Source organism: Strigops habroptila, chromosome 3 (genome assembly GCF_004027225.2).
Source record: "Strigops habroptila isolate Jane chromosome 3, bStrHab1.2.pri, whole genome shotgun sequence".
NCBI lineage: Eukaryota > Metazoa > Chordata > Aves > Psittaciformes > Psittacidae > Strigops > Strigops habroptila.
Genome location: NC_044279.2, coordinates 6,322,587 through 6,345,736, shown reverse-complemented (window position 1 = coordinate 6,345,736; position 23,150 = coordinate 6,322,587). Strand labels below are relative to the sequence as shown.

The 23,150-nt window shown below is 39.1% G+C and overlaps 1 protein-coding gene across 22 annotated transcripts in view; it reads right to left on the bottom strand.

Moving 5' to 3' along the window:
• Positions 1 to 23,150, bottom strand: part of CELF2 (CUGBP Elav-like family member 2) — a 567,687-nt gene that overhangs the window by 39,984 nt on the left and 504,553 nt on the right. For 18 of the 22 annotated variants that reach the window (XM_030479087.1, XM_030479069.1, XM_030479071.1 and 15 more), the window contains 4 exons: positions 19,976 to 20,055; positions 14,889 to 15,047; positions 13,403 to 13,466; positions 2,021 to 2,155 (listed from right to left, as the gene is read on the bottom strand). In XM_030479087.1, the coding sequence (XP_030334947.1) occupies positions 2,021 to 2,155; positions 13,403 to 13,466; positions 14,889 to 15,047; positions 19,976 to 20,055 (438 nt within the window). Of the gene's footprint in view, positions 1 to 2,020; positions 2,156 to 13,402; positions 13,467 to 14,888; positions 15,048 to 19,975; positions 20,056 to 22,347; positions 22,435 to 23,150 lie in introns of those variants that run through there. The other 4 variants (XM_030479090.1, XM_030479089.1, XM_030479091.1 and 1 more) reach the window with 2 other exon arrangements.

Below are 23,150 nucleotides of genomic sequence, written 5' to 3'. Positions count from 1 at the left end.
TTGAAGAGGGAGAGAGGAAAATGTGGACCTTAAGGATGAATCTGAGTCCTGTGCTAACAGAGCAAGGCAAAATGCATGACGGAAACATGCTGCTGCCTGAGGTTCTGCTGCCACTCTGCTGCAGACCAGAAATGATGAAGAAATTAAGTTCATTTCCAGCCTCTCTGCACTGCAGTGCAGTATGTTGAGCTGTCCTGAGAAGTTTTGTCAGTATGGCTTAAGAAATGTTGAGGATGCTTTGGGAGGACAGGCTACTCGGACACTTAACAGCTAAACTGCAGAGATATAGAGCATGCATGAAATGCAACACTTCCACTTCTATAAATGAGTGACATTTAGACTGGACTACCACAGGAACATTGACACTGAGACCAGCCTTTTGCAAAGTGTTAAGCCCCAGCTCCAGGATGTAGGGAAGACATTGCTTGGGTTTAAAAAAACATATACACTAGCAAACCAAAATTGTTTGCACACAATCTGCTTCTCAGAGATGTTGTGAATGAGTATTATTTGTATGTTGAGTTGAGGCTCTGCATAAACTTCGTATTAGCCAAGCTGCCTTCCACTTAACCTCTCCCCCAAACCAACAATAACACTGTAATACAACGGGAAGTGTTGGCCAGCTTTAACACCCAGCACCACGCTCAGTCCCAGTTCTATTGTGCAGCAAAGACTGTTTTCCTTACTGATGAGCTCAAACCATCTGACATGAATTCCTTTCTCATGGGGAATAAATATACACTTAAACAAGATTAAACACAAATGTTCCTTAGTGGTGTCTAAAATAATATGAATGTTTTTTAGAACAGCAATAAACAGACTTCATGATGCAAATAATTACACCCTGCAGCCTTTATGTAAAGATAAGTGGCCAGATTCTTCACTCAGCTACATCACTGTAAATCCAGAGTAACTACACTGAATCAACATCTCTCTCTGGATTCCGGAGATCCTGAAGCATTACTGAACTCTGGATTTGCCTTATTTCTCTTAAGGGTTTTGCAGACATTGGACATGTTGTGCTGAAAGTCTACATGGTGGTCATGGGGGCACCAGCATTTCTTGGCCTCTCCCTTATTCCCACATAAATCTATCTTCTGCTTAGTATAATGAAGTCAGAATCTCGTTGTGCCTTTGATATCACTTCTGTAACTATTCTCAGGACCAGAAGAAAGCTCAAGAGAGGGTACAGAAAGAAAAAGAGAAGGAAAAAAAGAGAAGACTTCACAAAAATTCATGATGAGTGAAGGCAATACATGCATGATGTGCTGGGAATCAAAGATCAGTCAATCTCTCAGGGATTAAAAGACACTACCTCGGCTGATTTTTCTGTAGGATGAGAAGAATTTGCTCATGTTCTGAATTCTTTCTGAAAAGTCAATTTCAGCTAAAGTTTCCCATGCAATTGTAATTTTCACATGGAGTTTTGTAAGATAGTGTCGTGGTTTAAGCCCAGCTGGTAACTCAGAACCACGCAGCCGCTCACTCACTCCCCCCCTTTATACACTGGGCATGACGTGCTGTGGTATGGAATACCCCTTTGGCTAGTTTGGGTCAGGTGTCCTTTCTCTGCTCCCTCCCAGCTTCCTGTGCCCCTCCTCAGTAGCAGAGCATGGAGAGACTGAAAAGTCCTTGATCAGGGTAAGCATTACATAGCAACAACTAAACCATTGGTGTGTTATCAGCATTGTTCTCAGACTAAAGCTGAAACACAGCACCGCACCAGCTACTAAGAAGGAGAAAAACAACTGTTACAGCTGAACCTAGGACAGATGGGTCCATTAGGCTTTAATGGCCCCTGAAATGAGTCTGGAAAGGTGAACATGCCCACACTGGACTACTTGAAAAACCAGTTATTTGCGTAAAAATAACAGCAATAAAAATATATTCAGCTATTAAAAGGGTCTTCAGAATTCATACGAGTACAAAACTTAGACACAATACGGAACAACTGTTTTTAACTATCATCTTCCCATTTATTCTCATGTTAGTAATTTGAAGGCAAGCACTCTGCTCTTACCGGGACTTGTGAGGGCTCCCAGAGCACCGGTCGTTGTGGACAGAGGATTTGCATTGGTGGTGGTAGCTGAGGTTTGGGCGGCGGCTGCTGCAGCTGCTAAAGTTGCCAAATTCTGTAATTGTAAAGCGTTCATGCCTGCGTGAAGAAGCAATAGGGTTAATTAAAATATGTGATAATAATACTAATTAAAAAAAGCTGTTTTTCAATGGACACGGAGCTTGGGGTGTACCTTGCCAAGAGAGTAAATTCTTTTCACTCCCAAGGCATCTATAATCTGGGAATCACTTCTTACAGTCCCCAGATAGCATCTCTCACCTCTCTACTTTGGCGTTGGGAGAATACAGCAAAGGCACCAGACTATAGTTCAGGAAAATTAAACCTGGTTTGTGCGTCCTCTATAACGGAAATGTGGAATTAAAAGTCATTTAAACTCTGTGTGAAGCCCAGGCACAATACTATTTCTTGGCATAACAGGGGGTGTAAAGAAGATAACTAACGTTTAAAACACATTCAGGACAGGGTCATATAATTGGGATGAACACAATTTGTTTCCCGTATCTCCTCTGAATGTATCTACTAAGGCTACACTTAGTGCAGTAGCCAATAATTGTGCTAATATTCCTTTTGATGGTTCATTTCTAAAACCACATATGAATTAAGAACATAAAATTAGTATGAGTCTGATCACGAAGCTATCATTGAGGTAGGGGCTTTCAGCCCATAAGCTCTAGACTGTGATATTAAGTCTACTCAGCCATCAGCCATTTCATTATTTTAGAAGATGTGGGGGAGATACACCTGCATTTCAATAAGGAATGGATGCATTTATATAGCAAAGGCTTTAAGTTAGACGGTAAGTTAAAAAAGACAAACAATAATAGAATTTCTGTGATACGGAAAAGAAAAAGGATGATTAAGGAACAACAAATGGCATTCATTCGACTTAGAGGGATAGGAGCATGATTCTCCAGAGGTCTTCAAAAGTACCTACCTTTTACCGTGGGCTAGATAAAGTATTTAGGCACTTACTCTAAGGCAAACTGCTATAGTAACAGACTAAAATGCAGATACAAGTTAGATGCTAGCATTAACCAGCCTGGATTCTTCTCAGGATCCTCTGAATAACACAAAACTGTCCACAGGGGCAATGTTCAGACTGAGTGTCTGCATACAGGTTGTTTGGATGGCAGTGAGAGGTCATCCTTTTTGGCTTGGACACATGAAGGAGATCTGTGCATGGTGCTCAAGCCCTCAACAGAATTGACAACATGCATAAAACCAAATTACTAAAAGAGGTTTGTTATGTTCTTGTAGTCATGATAATGTAAGTACAAACAAAATGTTAGGTGGTAGGAAGAGCAACTTTTTTAGACTAAGTGATAGAGCTGGGAAGACTGCATGAGTTTTGAGGTACACCCAAAGAAGAGCTTGAATGCCTGGGAACTTGTCCAATTTATCCCAAATGTTAGTTTGTCTAACAAAAGATACCACGTCTCCCAGCACATTTTGTTTCTCAAACCAGAATTTAATGACAACTTAGGAGAAGATATAAAAAAGGTTAAATGTAACACTTTGTAAGTATGTTGAGAAGAAGAAAAATGCAATGAAGGAGAGGTATTTTCTAGGTATTGAGAACTCCTGCAATAATGGAGAGTGGTATTACTTTCAAACACATATGTTGCAGACTCAGGTTGGTACAATCAACGAGCCCACAAAGAAGTATTCTTATTGTCCCAGCATTAGGAACTGTAAGGTGAACCTTAATATAAGCAACTATTTGTGAATAAACCCCCAAATTTAAATACATGCTCCATGGTATCTGCATGTTCCAACAGGCAGGTCAGGTCTCAGGTGAACACCTAGCTTGGCTGAGGTTCTAACTTCTCTGCCTCAGTCAAACACCCAAAGTCAGCTCAGATCTTGGTGCTTTTGAAAATGTGACACAATGACAATGTTATGAGTAAGGTTCTAGTTGATCCAAGATCCATGACTTTGTAGTCTGGAACCTGCACAACACACTTGGGATAAATTACGTGACCAAAAAAGCTCTTTCAGGTTTCTTTTGGAAGCTAATGACCATCATAAAAAATAAAGCTTTTCTCATACACAACCAACCCAAACTATTTTACAAGGTGCACTAAAGCTACCCTAGTCACAAGCCATTTGTTAACCTAGGCAATTAGGTGTAGCTACTAAATAAAGTGATCACGGGTCATTGTTGCAATTTGGTCAGTCTTCTACACCAGGTCTCATGAAGTTTAAATGCTTAAATATAAAGATAACTCTGAAATGGCAAAACTTCACCTTAATTAGACAGATAGCTAATAAATACTTAAAAAATAGATATTGGATGCCCAAATGAATAGAATAAAACTGCTTAAAACATCTCAAGTCTTGAACTCTTGAACAAAATCATCTTCTAAAGCAGGAAAAGTTGACTGAGTATTTTAAAAACATTTGATTTTTACTATCAGTCAGTCTAAAATTAAATTTTGGAAGCAGCATCATATTAACGAATAGATTTCTGAAACCAGTGATAGTAAGGAAATTCATAACAGTTTTCAAATCCTATCTCTGGTTTAACTTGAAAACTTTTCATTCAAAAAGTACAATTCAGATAGAAATTCAGATATGCAAGCATAATTTAAATTTATTTTTATTTAATTACTCAGCTGACCTACTTGCTTGCCTTGGGTGTAAATTACTTTCTTTAATTGAAAAATCCTCTTTCCTTGATAGTAAGATTCTGCAAGTTATTTCAAACCAGACTTTAGGGATGGAGAAGACTGAAGCTGGGGTCCAGCTCTCAGCAAACAAAGACAGTGGTTCTCACAATGAGACATGGAATCCATTTTCATAATGGATTGATATTTGGTCCTCAAATATAATTTATCTTCCTCTTTTGTAAGAAGTATAAGTAATGTCAAGCAAAAAATGTCCAACAAACATTGCTGGTCTTTACTAAGGCCATTATTTCATGCCATTCTGTAAGGGATTTGGGAAAGCAGTGGGATGCTCTCCACCAGGACAGCATGGTTTTCTATCACCCACTGGTTAGCTACTCATGAGAAGGATCAGTCATAATCAGCTTATATTTCTTCCATGGGGTGGTTTCCACTTTGGACTTTTAAACAGCACACATGGCAGGATTAAATAATAGCAAAAAGCACAGAATGCTACTAGAGGAGAGCTTGCAAAATGGCTTCACGTAGATGAAATCCCACATGCTTCTGGAAAACGCATAGACTCTTCTCCAAACCTTAGTTTAGACACAACTAAAAGCAATTTAATGCTACTTTTTCTATTGCATTTTATGTGTGTGGCTTTACGCACACATGCAAGGCTGCAGAGGGCTATGAGCACAGAGAGCTGTGGAGCTGGAAGGCAGCAAACATGCACTGTACAGCGCTCAAGGAAAAGTACTGCAGGCAAGAGAAGGTCAACAGGCAGGGGAACAAATAACTGCTCTCTCTGGGCTCACAAACCACCATGGCGCCAGTGTGGATACAAAACAAACACCAGCACTGCCTCATCCCTCAAAAACATTTTTTATAGTGGGACATTTCCTGTGGAAGCACAAGAAGAACCCATCAACTTGACGAAAGAGTTTCATTGCCAAAAGAAGATTAACAAAGAAGAGCTAGGCAGTGACGAAGTTCTCTCTCCACCCAGTCCGTTTTACTGTAGAGGTGACTAAAAGACATTGGCCACAAACCAGCTCTGCAGATGTTACAGGGTGTCAGCTTCGGTGCCTTTGGTAAAAAAGACTGCTTGCTTTTGTCACACATGCGTAAGAGAAGGGCAGCAAAAAGCCCCACTGAATTGAGCACCCAAATGTGATTGTCAGAAAGGACTCATGGCACATGTCATCATCCAGCATGCTCTAGAGCTGATTGATTGTGCCAAGAGCTTTATCACTTCATATATATCGGCGGTGAGGCACTGAAACAGGCTGCCTAAAGAAGTGGTAAATGCTCCATCCTTGGCAGTCTTCAAGGCCAGGTTGGACAGAGCCTTGGGCAACATGGTCTAGGGTGACGTGTCCCTGCCCATGGTAGGGGGGGTTGGAATTATACGATCTTAAGGTTCTTTCCAACCCAAACCATTCTATGATCCTCCTTAGGATTCTCTGTGTGCTCAAACATATAAAAAAATAAGTCCTGCCATCACTGTTTCACGTTCCCCAGGCATTCTACCATCTCCTTCCTGGTTTCTCCCTTCAACTTGTTGTCAAACGTGCGTCAACATCCCACTTGCTAGGACAAACTTGGAGGAAGGAAACCAAATGCTCTCAGTCCCAGACCCCAAAAGTACTTTGCTTTCAAATGGGATTTTTTGGTTCAGTTGAACTTCAGCTAAGGGATGGTTCTGTGGGACTAATCTGTTCTCTCATTCCCTTTCACCCACTGTCTTCGCACATTTCACATCCTACAGCTTTTTCAAACCAGCCCTAAATCCCACAACAGAGCTGGACGGCAAATGAGTAGATTGTTTTTATTTGAAAGTGCTGCTCACTCAGCAAAGGCACCTCTCTCTGAAGAAATGCAAATTGCTTAATGTTGAAGAACAGCCTCATAGGCAAAACTGCACATGAAAAATGAAAATCCCCCTGTAAAGAAAACTTCTGGGTAAGGAATAACTCTTGATCTTCGTGATAGAGACAATGTTGGGAATTAAAGGGAAATGATTAAAAACCCCCAGCATCACAATACAGTTTGATTCCATTTTTAATAACATGTATTTACCAATGTGCTATCAGCTTGGCAAATATTCAAGATTGCAAGGAAATTCAACTTTCATTCTGTTATTTGGCAGATTAAAAAAACAATTAAATTATGTACAAAACAGATGCACAGTGTGCCTTGCTTGAAACTTAAGATTTTTTTAAAAATTATTTATAAGGACAGGGGCATGAAAATTTAATTTAATGTTCACCTTAGGTAATTTTGTGTCTTATTGTTCACAGCAATTACCATAAATCTACATATCAATAAGCGAGAACAGATGTCAGTTGTTACAAGTGCTTGCCAATCAGGCCTGTTAAAAAGTGACAGATGGATGGTGATAGAACATTCTCATAAGGCCTATTAGCACATTCACAGGAAATTTTTGTAGTGCTGCACAGTCACAGATGCAGTTCTGTGAAAACACGGCGAAATTTGAGAGCACGAGATTTACATTTTACAACTTCTCGTGCTGCCTCTGACACAAACTTTCATACAACGAAGCAATTTGCCTCATTTCAGCCACCGCAGCTTTTCTCCTGCGATAACTATAAAGTCGGAATTAGTGAGTATTTGTAGAGGAGGCGACAAAGTCACGAGCTGTTCCTGAAGACTTCTTAGGCCTCATCAGCTCTTGGGTTTCCAAAACCATAATCAAATCTTATTAGGAAAGAGCTGAGATTCGGTTGCTGAACAAATTCCTAATAAAGGCAGTCACTGGCTACATTTTAGTGATAATATATGCACAGAGAGTTTCAGTCAGTGGTGATGATCAGAGCCAAATCTGGTTAGCTCATAAGCAGTTCCCACTAACTTGACTTTCTTTTTTTCGGAAATTCTATCCTACCTAATTTTTAGGATTTATTCTTTCCGAATTAAATCCTGGCTGCAGCTTAAAAATCGTGGCTTAAGGTAAAATTTATCATCTCCAGGCCAAAAAGCATCTATTTGCTAACACTGACATCAGCCATTTGGATGCTGATGTTAAAAACGGGGGTAAAAGCTTCATGGCCTATGTCTGAAAGATTGTGATGTTATTCCTGAAATACTCTTAGAATTAAAAGAGACCTGAGCACTACCTTCATGAAACCATACACACTCTGTGCCTACCTTTAGGAAAGCTGCTTCTCTGAACAGTGCTTAAGGTACCCTGACCATTTTGTGTTTGAGTTAGCAAAGCCCTTAAAACACCTTTAAGTCCACATTTGATTCTGACTTGTTTTCAAGAGTACATGCTTAGATCCAACTGAAAGCTAGAGTTCCTAGTTGACTCACGTAGGATTTCAGCACATTTTCAGGTTATGCAGGCTCTAAACACATCCTGGCAAGAAATGTGTTTTTCTCAATTTAAACCTTGCCAATCATAGTAGGAAAGATTCATCTGATCTAACTTCATCTGAATAAAAGTTACTTGCCCAGGCTCTTGCTATAGCCAAAGAAGAGAGAACGAGCAGACGATCCATCTGATCCTAAAATAGGCAGATTAACACCAGCCCTTGGTAGGATGAATCCTTGCCTGGGAGTGACTCCTTCATTGACACTGCAGAGAGATGGGATGCCTACTTCCCAAACTGCTGGGGTTCAGTGGGATGAATTCCACCTACAGAGGGACCAAGGCAATAAAAAGCCGCTCTGCCTCTTTCATCATTTACGGAAAGCCCAGCCAGAGCTATAGATCATGTGCCCAGACTTGGCCAAACTTCCACATCATGCACTTTTACCACCTGAATAAGCACGTCTTGTGAACTGCTGAGTGTCAGTTTTCCTCCCAAGGTGCCTCTCCTTCTCCTGTGAGCAGGAGCAATGTGTGAATTGAGAACAGGCTCACTTGCTCCAAACTCTGCCTCTCCAAAAAAAAAAAAAAAAACACCTAAATGGAATTATTTAATTTATTAGCTCAAAAACCCCCAACTAATTGTATGTTTTAAATTAAGTAGGAATTTCAACGGAATTGAAAGCTCAATGGCTTTGGTCCCTGAGGTCAACACTTTCAAAACTGGTAGTTATCTTTAAGAAGCAGCTATTTCCCTTGAGCTGGAAACAGTTTCTCAGTGACCTTTAGTTTTAATATGATATCCCTAAAGAGGTCATAGCAGGAGAAACCCTCCTTCAGCATGGCTTTGCTGGAATGAAGCCATCAAAGAGTCGGAGGATACAAAGGATCCCTGGGCCAATGCAAAAGTATAGAGCTTTTGTGCAGATGGTCCTGGCTTCCAACTGGTCCCTCCAGATCCACTGAGCCAATCCAACAATTAGAGGAAAATATTCAGAAAGCAGAACCTCACAGAGTTTCTCTCACCCATCTGCTCCTACAGACTCTGCAACAGGAGGAAATCTGGCTTGGGTAACAGAAGAAGGGGGAAATGGATTGAACAGGGTTCAGAAAGGGCGAGAAGTTCAACCCAAAACGCAACCAAAGTGTGAGAGAGTTTGGAAAGGATTGGGGAAAAAACCCCATACATTGGAAAAATATAAAAAGTCCCAGCTGTAGAGGGTTTAGGAATCTCAAAGCCAAAGCAAGAAAAGCCAAAATCATGGTTTCTTCTCCTGCATGACTTCAGAAAGCAAAATACACTGTCTGTTCAATTAAATTAAGAGAGTCCTTTTGTGCCTTTCATGAGTACTGTACATGTTTGCATGTCCTGAATGGTCACACATACAGAAATATTTCTGTATAAGTGAATGTTTATTCCTGCCAAAACATATTACATTAATGGACAATAGAAAATCTTCATAAATTGTGTATTTTTGAACATTTGAATTTTCTACAATCACCCAATGCAATATAACCCTTTCTGTTTATACTCTATAGTACTTTCCAGGTTCATCTTAAATAGGCAGGTTGGCTTAAATAACTACAGCTTTTAGGACTTGATCTAGTGCCAGCCAAATTCAATGCAAACGTTCAAGTGACATCAATCTCCTTTGAACTAAGCTTTCCATGCAATTTGTATATATTTGAAGGAGGAATCGTTTTTGCTTGAAAGGTTGCTAGTGCTTAATGTAGCTTGTATTGTCTTTTTAAAGTAAGACAATCAAATCACATAATGTAATTCATCTACATTATTAGACTTCCCCAAAGACAAAGCGCAGGCTAGACACTGAGACTTGAGAGGCTGGTGAGAGAAAAAACTGCCTTCAAATTAGCATTAGCAGATATAAGAGGGGGGGAGGTAAAGTGAGGAAGTGCTCACTCTAAATTACACATGTGATGATGGTATGTGCTTGCGTGTTTTACGAGGGCAGTGAAGCAGAGTTGGGCAAGGTACGGTTATAGTTGCTATAATCAAGACTAGAGGATTACTTTAATACCAAAGGCAGCACTGTCAACTCTCCTGACCTTATTACCAGTCTTGACATAGTAAGTTGTTTTGTTTGGCTTGGCTCCTGAAATAGAACAATTTAATGAAAATCTCATTTTTCAATAAAAATGAGAAAAACCCAAACTGGGGAATCAACTGTGAAACCTTAAAGCTTGGCAAGTTAGATGGCAAACTACAACTTTTTGTTTCTACAGTTTTATTATCTTACAAGTTTTAGTTAAACGTGCTTTATGACTTGCTTGGACTTCACACATGGTTTGTGAACACAGGGCAAAGTGAATGCTGAATATATAGCAGGGTCAGCGGGCTGCTACAGCAAGAATAGCATTCACTTTTAGAGCTGGTGCTCAATGTGTTCAATGTCTGTATGTTAGTGAGTTCTTGAGAAAAATCCTCATTTTTCTTTGGATTCAATCCCCAGCTCCCAATCTAACAAACAAAGAAACAAAACCCCTCCAGTTCTCTTCAACTAGAAACGCCTAAAAATCCCACTCCTTTCAACAAAACCAAAGAACCCCTGCTTTTGTCACATAAAACGTACTTTAACCAGACTGAGGCATATTAGGGAAAGGGAATTTAAAACTTCACAGTGAAGACCAGTGTCTTTGGTCTGGTAGCAAAGAAAATTGCTTTGATTTAAGAAATAATATCACAAAGGACTTCACGGCAAATATTTCTCCACATGCGCAGCAGGGTGTGTGCTGTGTCCCTTCTGTTCAGTATAGAGACAACACGAGCTTTAGCAGTAGAAATAAATATTTGCAGATCCAAAGGCCCCTAATTTTGGACAAGGTGGCTGTATTAGAAGTCCTAATTTAGCACACTGTGACTTCACTGAGACTCAAGCACAAAAGAGATGCTAGAGCTCTAACATGTAAGTAAGAGTGAAATTTCAATGGCTCATGTGGCTTTTGATCAAACTTTTAGTGTCTGAATTATATGGTAAGAACACCCATTGACTTCAAAGACAAAAGTTGGACCCCTCAAACACAAAGTTCAAAGGACTTTCAAGCTGCCATGACAGATCTTCTTTAGCACCTTACTCAATCGTGTCTAGATTTTATTCCTCACCTTGAATTATTATATTGATAGGCAAGCTATGCAGTACAGAAATACATATTAGATTCATTTTTGTGAAATGAATGTATACAGCTTAAATTAAAAAACTCTAGGCCTTTAAGAACATTCAAGGATGGCTTCAGCAGGTCATGTAAGATCTTGCTGCAGACACAGGAGTATTTTCTATTCCTTTCACAAAACATAATACATAAACCTTTAATACTAGATGCACGGTATGACACAGTACTGAATGATTACTGAGGGAAGGACATGAACTCTTAATCCTAACAATGAAATAGTGCTTAGTCTTTGGCACTTTCACAAAGAGTAGCAGCTCAGAGAGAAATTTAGTATCGCTAATTTTACCTTGAACATAAAGGTTTAACAGTTACCTGTTTTGGGGAAAGAAACTTCAAGCTGTTTTGATAAGATGAATATAAGATAAAAAGTATGTGTTTTCCATGGGAGGCAATCAGTCATTAAATTATCCCATCGACGAGTGCATTAGCAATCTAATCTGCAGTCACGGTGGTGTATCCCTCAAGTAACAATGATATGCCACTACAACTTCTTAAAATGACTTTCTACTAGTCTCAAGACCATGTGATTTTCAGACAATAAATCACATCCTGGATTGAGAGCCCATCCTGAAATTGCCTGACTAAAATTCTTAGTTTCAACACAGTTCTTGAAGACAAAGCTGAATCTGCGCTAACAGGGAGAAACAGGCAACACAAAACTTCTAAGGTGCACACAATGCAATGGATCTCACATTATTTTTCCTCAGTGTCTCTTTTTTTCATTTTGTAGACCTAACCATATATGAAAACATTAAAACAACAACCTTCAAGCTCAAACCCACTTCCAAAACTGCCAAGGATAAAACTGTTACTGAACCGCTCTGTTCTGTTTATCATATTAAGATACTTTTTTTTTTTTAATGAAAAAAAAAATGCTAGATTGCAAATATAACATAATAGAACCAGCAAGCACTGCCAGCAGGTCTCAGGAAGAGAGAATAATTCACAGATATTGTCATCTGTAGGCCAATTTATATTGTCAGACAGCAGGTTCACATTAGCCTCTGATGTCACTGCAATAATGGCATAATATAACGATTGAGCAAAGAATACCTGTGGGGTATAGCTATACAGTGTGGTGTATCTATACTTGTTAAAGTATTTCAGCATTCATTCAAAGCAGAACCAGAAGAAGAAAAAGACCAGGATTAAAAGAAAACTGGGAAAATGGTGTTCATAAAGACTTCTGAATATTTTAGCTCTTGTTTTGTGATGATGAAGCAAGCACAATGTTGTATTTCATTGATTCAGTGGGTTCATGATTAAAATAAACTAATGTAGCAATTTAGGGGTTTTGTGCTTCCTTTTTTTTTTCCCTCTAACAAGAAAAAAAGCTTTTTAACAGTTTCTCGCGGCAGGCATAATGTGCATCTGTGCTCTGATTTACTGCACATGCTGCCTTCTCTAGCATCATGTTAAGTTAGGGTATCAGCATGGTAGGTCACACAGTGGGAGTGACCTTTTGCTAATCACTACACATCAGTTACTACTGGCACACAGCTCATTACTAAGAAACCCTCCAACTAGCTGGCTTTCAAATCTGCTCACACTTTGATTTTTTTTCCCCTCTTTCTTTCTTTTTCCTCCAGACTAAAGATTATACTTTTACATAAAATCTTCTGTTGTGTAATTTTGTCAACTAGGGTTCCAAAGTCAAAAAGGCACCCAGTTAATTTTCCATGATTATAAAAGGAGCTTGAAAATTCATACTGAATGTAGGCCTGTAATCTTGGGTTTCATTAAAAAGGTCAGAATATTTTTACTCACCACCTATTATTAAAATGTTTGAGGGCTGCCATTAATTTGATTTTTCAGGACACAGAAATCTCACTGGAAATCAGAATGTAATCCTGCTGTTGCTTTACTGGCACTTTTCATAGGGTAGGATACGGCAGCAGGGACTAAAAGCTCTCCTGCAATTTACAATTGGTTACTTTGGACAAATGGCAGGTGACTAATGCAAGACAAACTGTTTGCACAACCTGGGAGCACTGGGTTTAATTTCAGTTTCTGAAAGAGGGGAGAAAGTGTTTCTATTGACGTTGAACTGTGAGCTGTCCCCTGCCAATACATCTGCCACATTTAATACACAACACGCCCCTCCACCCCCGCCAATGTGATTATTAGATGTACAGAATTCAATAGCTTAAGAATACAAAACATAGCTGGAGCAAAATGAAATGGTTTTTAACTCACCGGCCATTTGCTGAATGCCGCTGAAGGCACCCAAGTTACTGGAGGAAGTTGCCTGCTGCAGAAGCTGCAAATTAACAACACAACTCAGCAATCTATCTGACATTAATGTAACAAATGAAGATAAAACTAAAATGAGCTATCATTTCACATTTGGAGTATTTATGCTTTCCTTTACATTTATATAGTCTCTTGCTTCTGTCTATTGTTGGAAAGAACATCCCTGGAGTCAATGCTGTAAATCCATATTAATGTCTAATCTCTATTAAGAAACACAGAGACACAAGGGAAACTCAATAACATGGCTGCTTTAAAACAATTAATCAATTTATTCTTTTTAACAACCAGGTGTTAAATCTATTTAAACCAACATAGTGTGACTAATTACAAGCCTCTGTAGTCTAGTAGTTACCATAACTCATCTCTGTCAATCACGGTCCATTCTCCCCCACCCTCTTGAATTCTGCTTTTTCTTTATTATCTTTATGAATCAAGCACACAGATATTCATCAGACTGGTATTTGTATATAACAATTTAGCTTGCCTCTGTATTAATTAGCCTACTTCGGTACTAACATATATTTTTAATTGCCAGGTAAATTGCTGTTTATAATTATGTCACTATACCAAAGCATTGTATGCATACAAATTATGTATTTACACATACACAGTACATATATATGGACACATCTATTTGTCTAACTTGGAACCATCAGGAACTTCCAAATTATCCAAAAGCTGCTCAGCCAGACCTCTCAGCTGCAGAGCCACAAAAGGCAGAGGCTCCCTCTCAAGTGCAGGGAGCCTCTCTTGGCCATCCAGGACCTAAGAAATATGCTGTGGATTTCAGATTTCTCCAACAGGGGCAGCATCTAACGTCTCTTTCTCATCTTACAAACTGAACAAAGAAAATGCCATTTTAAATCTATGACAAGCAACTGGCTTTCCCCTGCCATCTTCACTTTCTGTATGAGGTAGTGTGAACCATGCATGTTCAGCACCAACAAGACCACGCATTAAATTGAAAGCCATTTCCAAATGAAAATGTGGAAAATTAGGGGATTGAGCCACAACATTCTAGTTTTGAGGCTGCACCATACAGATATAGCTCTTACAGTGTTCAGCTGCCTATGTGTTCTCCCCTAAGGAAGAACGTAAATTTTATTCCAGCTATAAAAACCAGACTCTAACATTCAAAAGAACAATAAACTAATGGAATCAAATTTTATTTTGCGGCACGAGTCAACTTTAAATGCTTGTCTTGGACAGCACTGACACATCTTGAAATGTTTATTCAATTTCTATTCCTCGGTATTTATTTTTAGACCATGTGATAAACATACAGAGTTTCTTATATAGAAGACATGCTACATATCCTGGAGGACTTAGCAATTTATTGCAGGGAGTTTATATATAGTTTATAGCTGATTTACCGTGGTTCTAAAATAAATACAGTATAATATAGCCACCACCTCTGACATGAACTTACAGCTAGATACTGTGGTGTGAGTCCTCCAAGACCTGTGAGGTTTCCCCAAGTGGCAGTATTGAGCTGTTGCATCTGCTGTGCCAACTGCTGCTGCAAACGCCTCTGCTCCTTGTCCTTTTGGGTATCAGCAAACTTCACCACGATTGGCGAAGAGCAGCCCTGTGGTTAGACAGATGGGGAAAGACAGAAGTGTTAAATCACACCGAGTCACCCTCGCATCATGAGCTCAGCCATGTCCCATAGGGCCACTGGCAATGGCATGACCTGATCGCTCACCCTCTCTTTGTGATTCACATACGTTAAGACCTCAAGGACTAAGATTTTCAGCTTCTTACGAAAAGAGGCTATGGAGAAATTATTGATTCCCCAGTTCTTTTTATAAAGCACTTTTCCTCAGGCTCTCTTTTCCTTCCAGCTATCAAAATTGCTGCCAGAGACAGCAAAGTGTACCAGTCCTCTTTAATTAAGCTTCACAGCTGATGAGATGGACGTGATGCTTTGTCTGCAGTCTGTTTTCAAGGCATCGCCAAAGGGAGAGGTCCAACTTCCCTGCTGCCAGGGACCACACAGCCAACACTGCCCCGTCACCATGGTCTGGCTGTGCGGTCATGCTCAGTGCAGCTGGCTTGTGTGCCTCATGTAAATAGATTGTGAGCAACAGATTTACTCCAGTGCCCATCATCAGCAGGTTGCTGGTCCTTTTCATATCAAGGACCCCCAGTCCAAAATGAGCACAAAGGGTGATGCAGCTAGGACAATTCACCCACCTGTGGTCTGCTCCCAGGCATGCTTTGCATCAAGCACCCTTGATATGTGAACAAAGGGCAGGATGCAGACCAAAAATGACTATTTCTGGTGATAGCAGCCCATTCCTGACAGACACCATTTCTTCTATTGCTTCTCTGAGCCTCTTGCTACATGACATGGGAGGGCTGTAAGACACCTTAGGAAACAGGGAAGTTGTAAGAAAGAACTAGAGATCTGGTCTGCAGCCTACTCCTCACCCATGTCTGAGGGACCTTTGAGAAGAAGCAGGAGGTCATGGACCAGAAGGGCTTTTGAGGTAAGCTGGATATTTCCCTTGGACTTCAGACTGGGTACTCCTGGGCAAAGTCACTGAGAGAATGAGACATGTAAATATAAAAGATGTCTCTTGCTTTCATTCTATTTTTTTTTCCCTTTAAAATTTTTTCCATATTTTAACCTTTCAAGTGTTCATTTTTTCACATCAAGGGAGCAAACTATATACTGCAATGATTCAGTTCTTCAAATTAATTCAAGCATTTTGTGAGTCACAGAAACTGTCAATCCATTTCATACTCTTTTCCAACTTCACAGGATCCAATGACTAACTTCCCTCCACCCGCAATGCTTTGTTATACTAATTTCTTGTCTATCTTCAATCTGAACACAATGGCAGGAGTGAAAGGTGACTCAAGCCCAAAAAACACAGCAGTGGTTTAGCCAAAGTGTATAGTGTGGGATGTGGAGCAGGGTTATACTTAATCTCTTCCCATGGCTGCTCTCACAACACCGTGAACATCTTCAGAAAAGGTCCTGCCCTCTATTTCTTAGAAAAAGCAGCTGTGTACCTTTTCTCTGAAGAACTTCACACCAGGACAAATGATAAGAATATTCACAATCAACAGATGAAATGATGAAATAAACCACAATAATAATATCTCTCGTATGAAGATCTCCCATCAATACTGTTCCTTTAGAATTATCTTAGAAAAATCATCACTTGTGATTCATTATTCCACCTCCAACTCCTTTCCCATGTGATTCACTGTAAAAATGTCTTTCCATGTTTCAGTGAGGAAGAAAGGAGATACGTGCCACTCCAGCAATCAAATAAAGATTATGAAGGAGATGGCTTGTTACACAATTACCTCTTTCTAGTGATTTTTATACTAATATTAAAAACAAGATCCCTTAAAAAAAGAAAGGAAGGAAAAGAAGGGGGGTGGTGAAGGGTGTGAGAAAAGTTTTTCTGGTTTTTCTAATAAAAAAATTCAAGCTGTTTCCATTTAACATGAGGTTTGGTAGCACTGAGCTAAAACCAACCAGAACTTACTGCCTTCTACCTGGATGTACAGGAGAAACAAGTCTACTTCCAAAGAAATAGAAATTAATTTCAAAGGAAGAAAGATTATATGGCTATTTTAGTTCTTGATTCAGCAGCTCAGCACTCAACACTACAGCTGACATCTTATTTATGAATGCTTAAATGTCAGTAAATTGTATAAAAACAATATCTCTGCAATTTATGAATCTATAATTCATTTTTTCACTGCCTGTTCTATATTTCATCTCTTCATCATTTTCAAGAAAGCAAACATTCTGAAGACTGAAATTATATGTAGCAAGTGGCTCTCTATGAGAAAAGGGTTGTTATTGTTGCATCAAATTCACTCTGTGATAACAAATTAGTGTCTTCTGCTGGTGCTGCATTTGAATGCCTCAGACAAACAAAAAAACCTCCATAGAAATGAGACAGAAGAGCAAAAACTGTAGAGCAGCAATTATGTTTTTAAAATCAGTTGATTTAACCAGGTCAGAAAGTCAGGTGGAAAGAGTAATAAGAGAATTCATTATTCTGTGAGACATGTTCATCTGTATTTAACATCCCCATTGTTCATTCTTTGAAAATTCATCTTGGTCAATGATGTGTGCCAAAGAACTGAAAATAATGAAATCAGAAAAAAACCTCTGCAGTAATTGGGTTGAAATGATATTGTGTACTACTACATGTTGTCCCCAGCCCACTTTTGTTTGCAAAAAAGACATGAAACAAAAGTGCCTAAGGACCACTGGGTCAGGCTGAGAGTTGAGATTTAACACTAGCTAACCCAAGTTAACTTTTTACTAGGAGAGTATTGGCAAAAGTGAGCAATTTCTTTTTTTTTTTTTTGACCTTAAAGGGTGACTTCTGTTTTATGCTCTTCTATTTTCTATCTTGCGAGGAAGCTCCCAGCCTACGCACAAGGTGTGTCTCCCTTCCTCATTCAATGGCTTAGTATCTCCATGCCATTTAGTGTCATTTTGTTTCCAACGGCTGGTGTTGCCTTCCTATTTTCCATTGTATTGTCAAGAGAGTAGGTACAGGCTCCGCGGAGTCCCTCACCCATGGAGCTGCAGGGTGAATTGGTTGTCTCCAAGAAGGGACTCTCAGCCTATGCTCAACTAACACAAAGACCAAAATGTTCACAGTGCAAACTGTTCGGAATCACCTGACCAATTTGGGGATCTCATTGCTGACGTCTCTAAAGGTGTTGAGAAGTATTTTGATCCAAGAGTAGCTATTCTATAGAACTAACGTCAACAGGAGTATCATATCAAAATGCAGCCTCTTTTGGAGTACTGCATACGACAGAAGAATGAAAGAATTTCTCTGGGAGGTAATATCTCTTTAATTTTACCATCTTCTGAAGTAGAGCTGTGCAAAAATCATTTTGCTAGGCAGAAAAATACATTAAAACACATGGAAAATATAGGTAAAACACAGTATTACCAATAAACATTTCCTTTTTACTTGGAATCAAACCCAGCAAAACATACAGGTCTGAATTAATGGAGCAGTGCATGGCAGACAAATTACTACGAGTATTATTTCAGAGACTCAAAGTGGCAGTTTTTTTGCAATATACTGTCAGACTGCATAGACTGTGTAACAGCAGCTTTCTAGTAAAGATCATTTCAATTATTCTCATCTCATTGGCAGATTCTCATCTAAAACTGTATACTCAGGGTCTAAAAATGCATTGCACTGAAAAGAAAACACATCAATTATAAAAGAAGCTCAACCAAATTGAAACGTGATGTTTGGAAAGACAATAGCTTTGCAATGCCGATATCATTACTTGAAGTATACAGGAAACAGTTAGTGACATTTTCATGCACTGGCTTGATTTTTAGCTTCTCCTTCTTCTCCTCTGTCCACCCTCCCACCCCTGGTGTCCCCCCTTGGCTCATTACACAAAGCAGCTCAACGACATGACGCAATAATGATTGTTTAGCACCCAGCATGCTTTGGGAGACTAGAGCATTGCAAAGAAAAATCACTGAGAAAAATAAGAAATAAAATAAAATTGAAAGGTCCTGTTGGAAAATAAAGGAAATAAAAAAAAAAAAGAAACAAGTGCACATAACATCAATGCCACCTCTGAGAAAAATCATCACTACACGAAGATACAGTATACATAATACAGTATAACATGCACTCTCCAATGATAAGCTACAAGATCCAGAGTAAGTAAAGACTTCATACTTGTGCGGGTTTTTGTGCAAAATTCTGAAAGACCATGACAAAAATCACAGACTGAAAAAAGTTTTGAGATTGCCAGACAAGCCGTGGCATTCGATAACCACTCCAATGAACTCCAGGACTGTTCGCCTGCAGCTATGGTCACATTAAGTGAACAGGTTTAAAGTTTCGTGTTGCTCGTCTTGATAAAATACGAGGCCGTAGAGGCAGTTTGGAAGGAAATAAAGAGCATTGCTTGTGAGGGGCCAGCCACGACGGTGCTCTGCAGGAAGTGCCACACTTTGATATGCTCTGTCATCATTAGCATTTTTATTGGCTACATGAAGGAGGGGAAATTATATTAACTTAAAAAGAGATTCTATTTGCAGAAAAAATGCATGCACGAGTAACTCAGTGTGGCCAGGTTAAACCTCTCGAGTTTTTTGTCAGAGCAGTGCAAACCACAACACTTAAAAATCTATTTAAAAGAAACTTAAGATTTTTCTCTGTGTGTGTGTGTGTGTTAAAATTAAAGGTAATTTACTCATCAGATATCCTCTGGGTACGACTGAGGAGCGGAATTCACAGCATTTTTATTCTCTGCTGAATGCCACTGAAAACAGAATCAAGAGCTGTGTTTCGATACCACACAGCAACGTTATTTTGCGCTTTCAGGTCATTAAGAAAAAATAAGCTTTCCAAAGACAGGTAGAGCGAGTTGGTAAAAAGTTTAAATCTGTGATTGTCATGTGTCTGATCTGATCCAGGAGAGCATGGCTTTACCATTCGCAATCATTTGCACAAAGAAAACAAAGAAAGGGCAAATGATACAGTACTGTACCTCCATGGTCTGAGACTGGTGCATGGCTTTGATTGCATTCTGTGCCATTGCCCTTGTAGAAAATGTGACAAACGCACAGCCTGTGGGAACAAGGGGACAGGGAGCAGGAAAGACAAAAAACAACAAGACAAAAGGGTTGGACGCTTGTTAAACCAACACAGTCTACGAGAACGGCCACAAGACGACACTGTTCTCAGTAGTACATAAAAATAAACAACTTCTCTAGTTTATTTATCGACAGTGCTGACTTGCTAATCTGACCATAGATGAAAGAAAAAAAATTAGGTGGGGATGGGTGAGAGGAAAGGGTTTTTTTTCTTTTTTTTTCCCCTTTTTTTTTCATTTTATTTTTCTTGTTTTTATTCTTTAGCCACAGGGTTTGAAATAAGGAAGGCTTTTACGTAGCCTCTGGATTGCATAGTTTAGTCTATTCAGACCACACATTAACAATTGCTTGTTATGGCTTTTGTGCAGGTAAATTGTGGATAGTGAATAAATGACTGGCATCACTGACAGCTGAACTGGGAATTTAATAAAGGAGTCCATAATGTCACATATTTCCGTGATGCACCAAGAACAACCATACAAAGAAGGATGAGAAAAACTCCACTGTGCAGCCTGCGACTAAGTGTGAAAAGACTCAGACAAAATTCAGTAATGTAGGTGGAATCTCAACATCTAAGAAAATAACAGATTAAAAATAAAAATCTTTATGATTTTTGTTTCTCCGAGTCCTAGGTACAAATTTAATTCTTTGATCTATGAAAGCCAACCCCAGCTTGAACAATTCTGAAGCTACGTGCACAAATAACTGAAAAATCACTTTTTTTTTTCCCTCCTCAGCCCTTTAAATCATAATGAAAAGCCAGTAGGCTAAAGCGTAGGCTATTTTTCCAGCCTTTTACTATTGTTGGTCTTACCTGCACTGGGCATGGTACAGGTCAGCTTTTTCAGTGCATGACTCACTGCCCTTTTGACTAATAAAAACATTGCCTTTTGAGATTTACATTTTATTCTTCATGCACCCTTGGGCATCTTAAAGAAAAAGACTGTGAAATTAATGCAGATTCAGGCTGATTTTGTAATAATACCATGGCACACTAAAAGCTTAGCTAACGCAACACAGACTTATTTCACTTGTGATCTCTAATGACTTTAAAAGTGCATTGATTTTCAGCTCCCTTAGCCTTGCACAGTTTGAACTTAGGTTTCAGAGAATAATTTAGTGTTCCACTCAATTTCCTCAAAACATTATTATTATTACTACTTAAAAGATTTCCAAATGAAGCAAATCTAAGCACTGAGAGGTTAAAGCATATTGTCATTTTAGAGCTAATGCATGAAAGCTACATTCTGGCATCAAAAATACAATATTGTTGCCCCTGTGGCCAATGGGCAAAATAAACCATTTTGCAATCCAACAAGCAACAGATTGTTTGGTTTATGAAAATCAATTTGAGGCATAAAATACCTTTTCTTTTTTGCTCCGTGTGTATCTGGTGAGATTATCAAGTCAAGACTGTATTCACATCTTAATCAAACAACAGTAAGAGAAAGCAATGCCTGATCATTACCCAAAAGCACTACATCTAGTCATGAAAATAAAGTCAATGCATTTTTGCATCATGCAGTATTGTTTTTTTTTTCTCTTTAATGTAGAGGCCCTTGATACATGAGAACCTAAGCTGCTTATGTACCTCTGACAGGTGAGCATCATAAAATCAGAAGTCAGAATTCTTTTACACAAACTCCACGGCATTGTTGTAACTCTATGTATGTCTTAGGTAATGTAACAGCTGATGAAGACTTACTAGTGTTTAGCCAGATGACATGTTGCTATACTATTCTTATTCAGCAACAAATTTCTGTCAAAGCAAATAATGTAACAAAACAGCTTTCTGTACAGCAACCTTCACAAAATGTGCAGTATAAGGGTAAATAAACTACAGTACCTCTGCTAGATTCCATATTGCTGCTGTGCACTAAAATTAAAGAGGCCCAAATATACCATCAGTCTCAAAGTAATCTCTCTTTATAACATTTCTGTTATTATCATTAACAGAGGAAATAACACCAAGGGTTTTCATTGCTCGTCTTGCAAATTCAATGGGGGATGAGCACAAATAGAGATATACTGAAGGGCAGGCAAGAAACCCCATACAGAGCCTTGAATAATATTTTTATAATGGTCAAGAAACGGCTTCATTCACTTCTTTCGCTCTCATTATCCAGGAGAGTGTACCATAGTGACAATTACTGAATGGAGGTTTCGAATGCAAAAGAAGCATGTAAAATGTCAACAAAAATCAATAAGACACAGTTTATGCATTTATCACAATTTCTACCCAGCAGTACTGCTGTAAGTAACTTACTGAGAGATGTTGCAATTAGCAGGTCTCAAAAGAAATGTGGATCAGCAGAGAAATAAAGCTGCACTCCTCTCAAGATTAAGCAGACTCTCTCTCCCCACCCTTAAGCTTTTTCTCTTTTAAACCACAAAGCTCACTTGTTGGGGCCTTTCAGTGCCCAAAACTACTGCAAAACCTCCCTTCTCATTCCCCAGCCCAAATCCTTTCGCATGGATTCTGTTGTCTTTGTCGTGGAGGCAAAGACCTTCGTAGCAGATCTCTGTAAAGTGCCATTTAGAGAGCTACCCATTTGAAAGAAAGTTGTTCTCCAGGCAAGGGGAATGCCTGATGAATGAGGTTATGCAGCTTGAATATGAGCATTTGGAAACAGCATTCCACAGAGAAGAGTGGACTGCATTTTAATTACGCTTTGCCAGCCAGAGGCTACAAGGTCAGGTCCCCTTGTTATGTCCAGTCGGCAGACCATTTCCCACCAACGGACAGTGGCCATTTGCACAGTAAATACCTTATATGACTCAATAACCATGGTGAAAAATCAATAGACAACCTTATTTCTAAATTATTTGAAAAACCTAGACCTTCAGTTGTTACCATTAAGCACCCCAATTAAATTCTAGCTAATTTAACCATCTTTCCACACTGTTACATATATTTGCACTCAAGGGTTATTTTTTCAGCTACCAAACCTGGACACCCACACACAAAATTTGTATACTTATTATGTGTGCACATATGTTTTATTATGTGTGAACCATGGGACCCTTTCCTTCATGACCAGACTGCCACACCAGAGGGGAGCTAAGCCT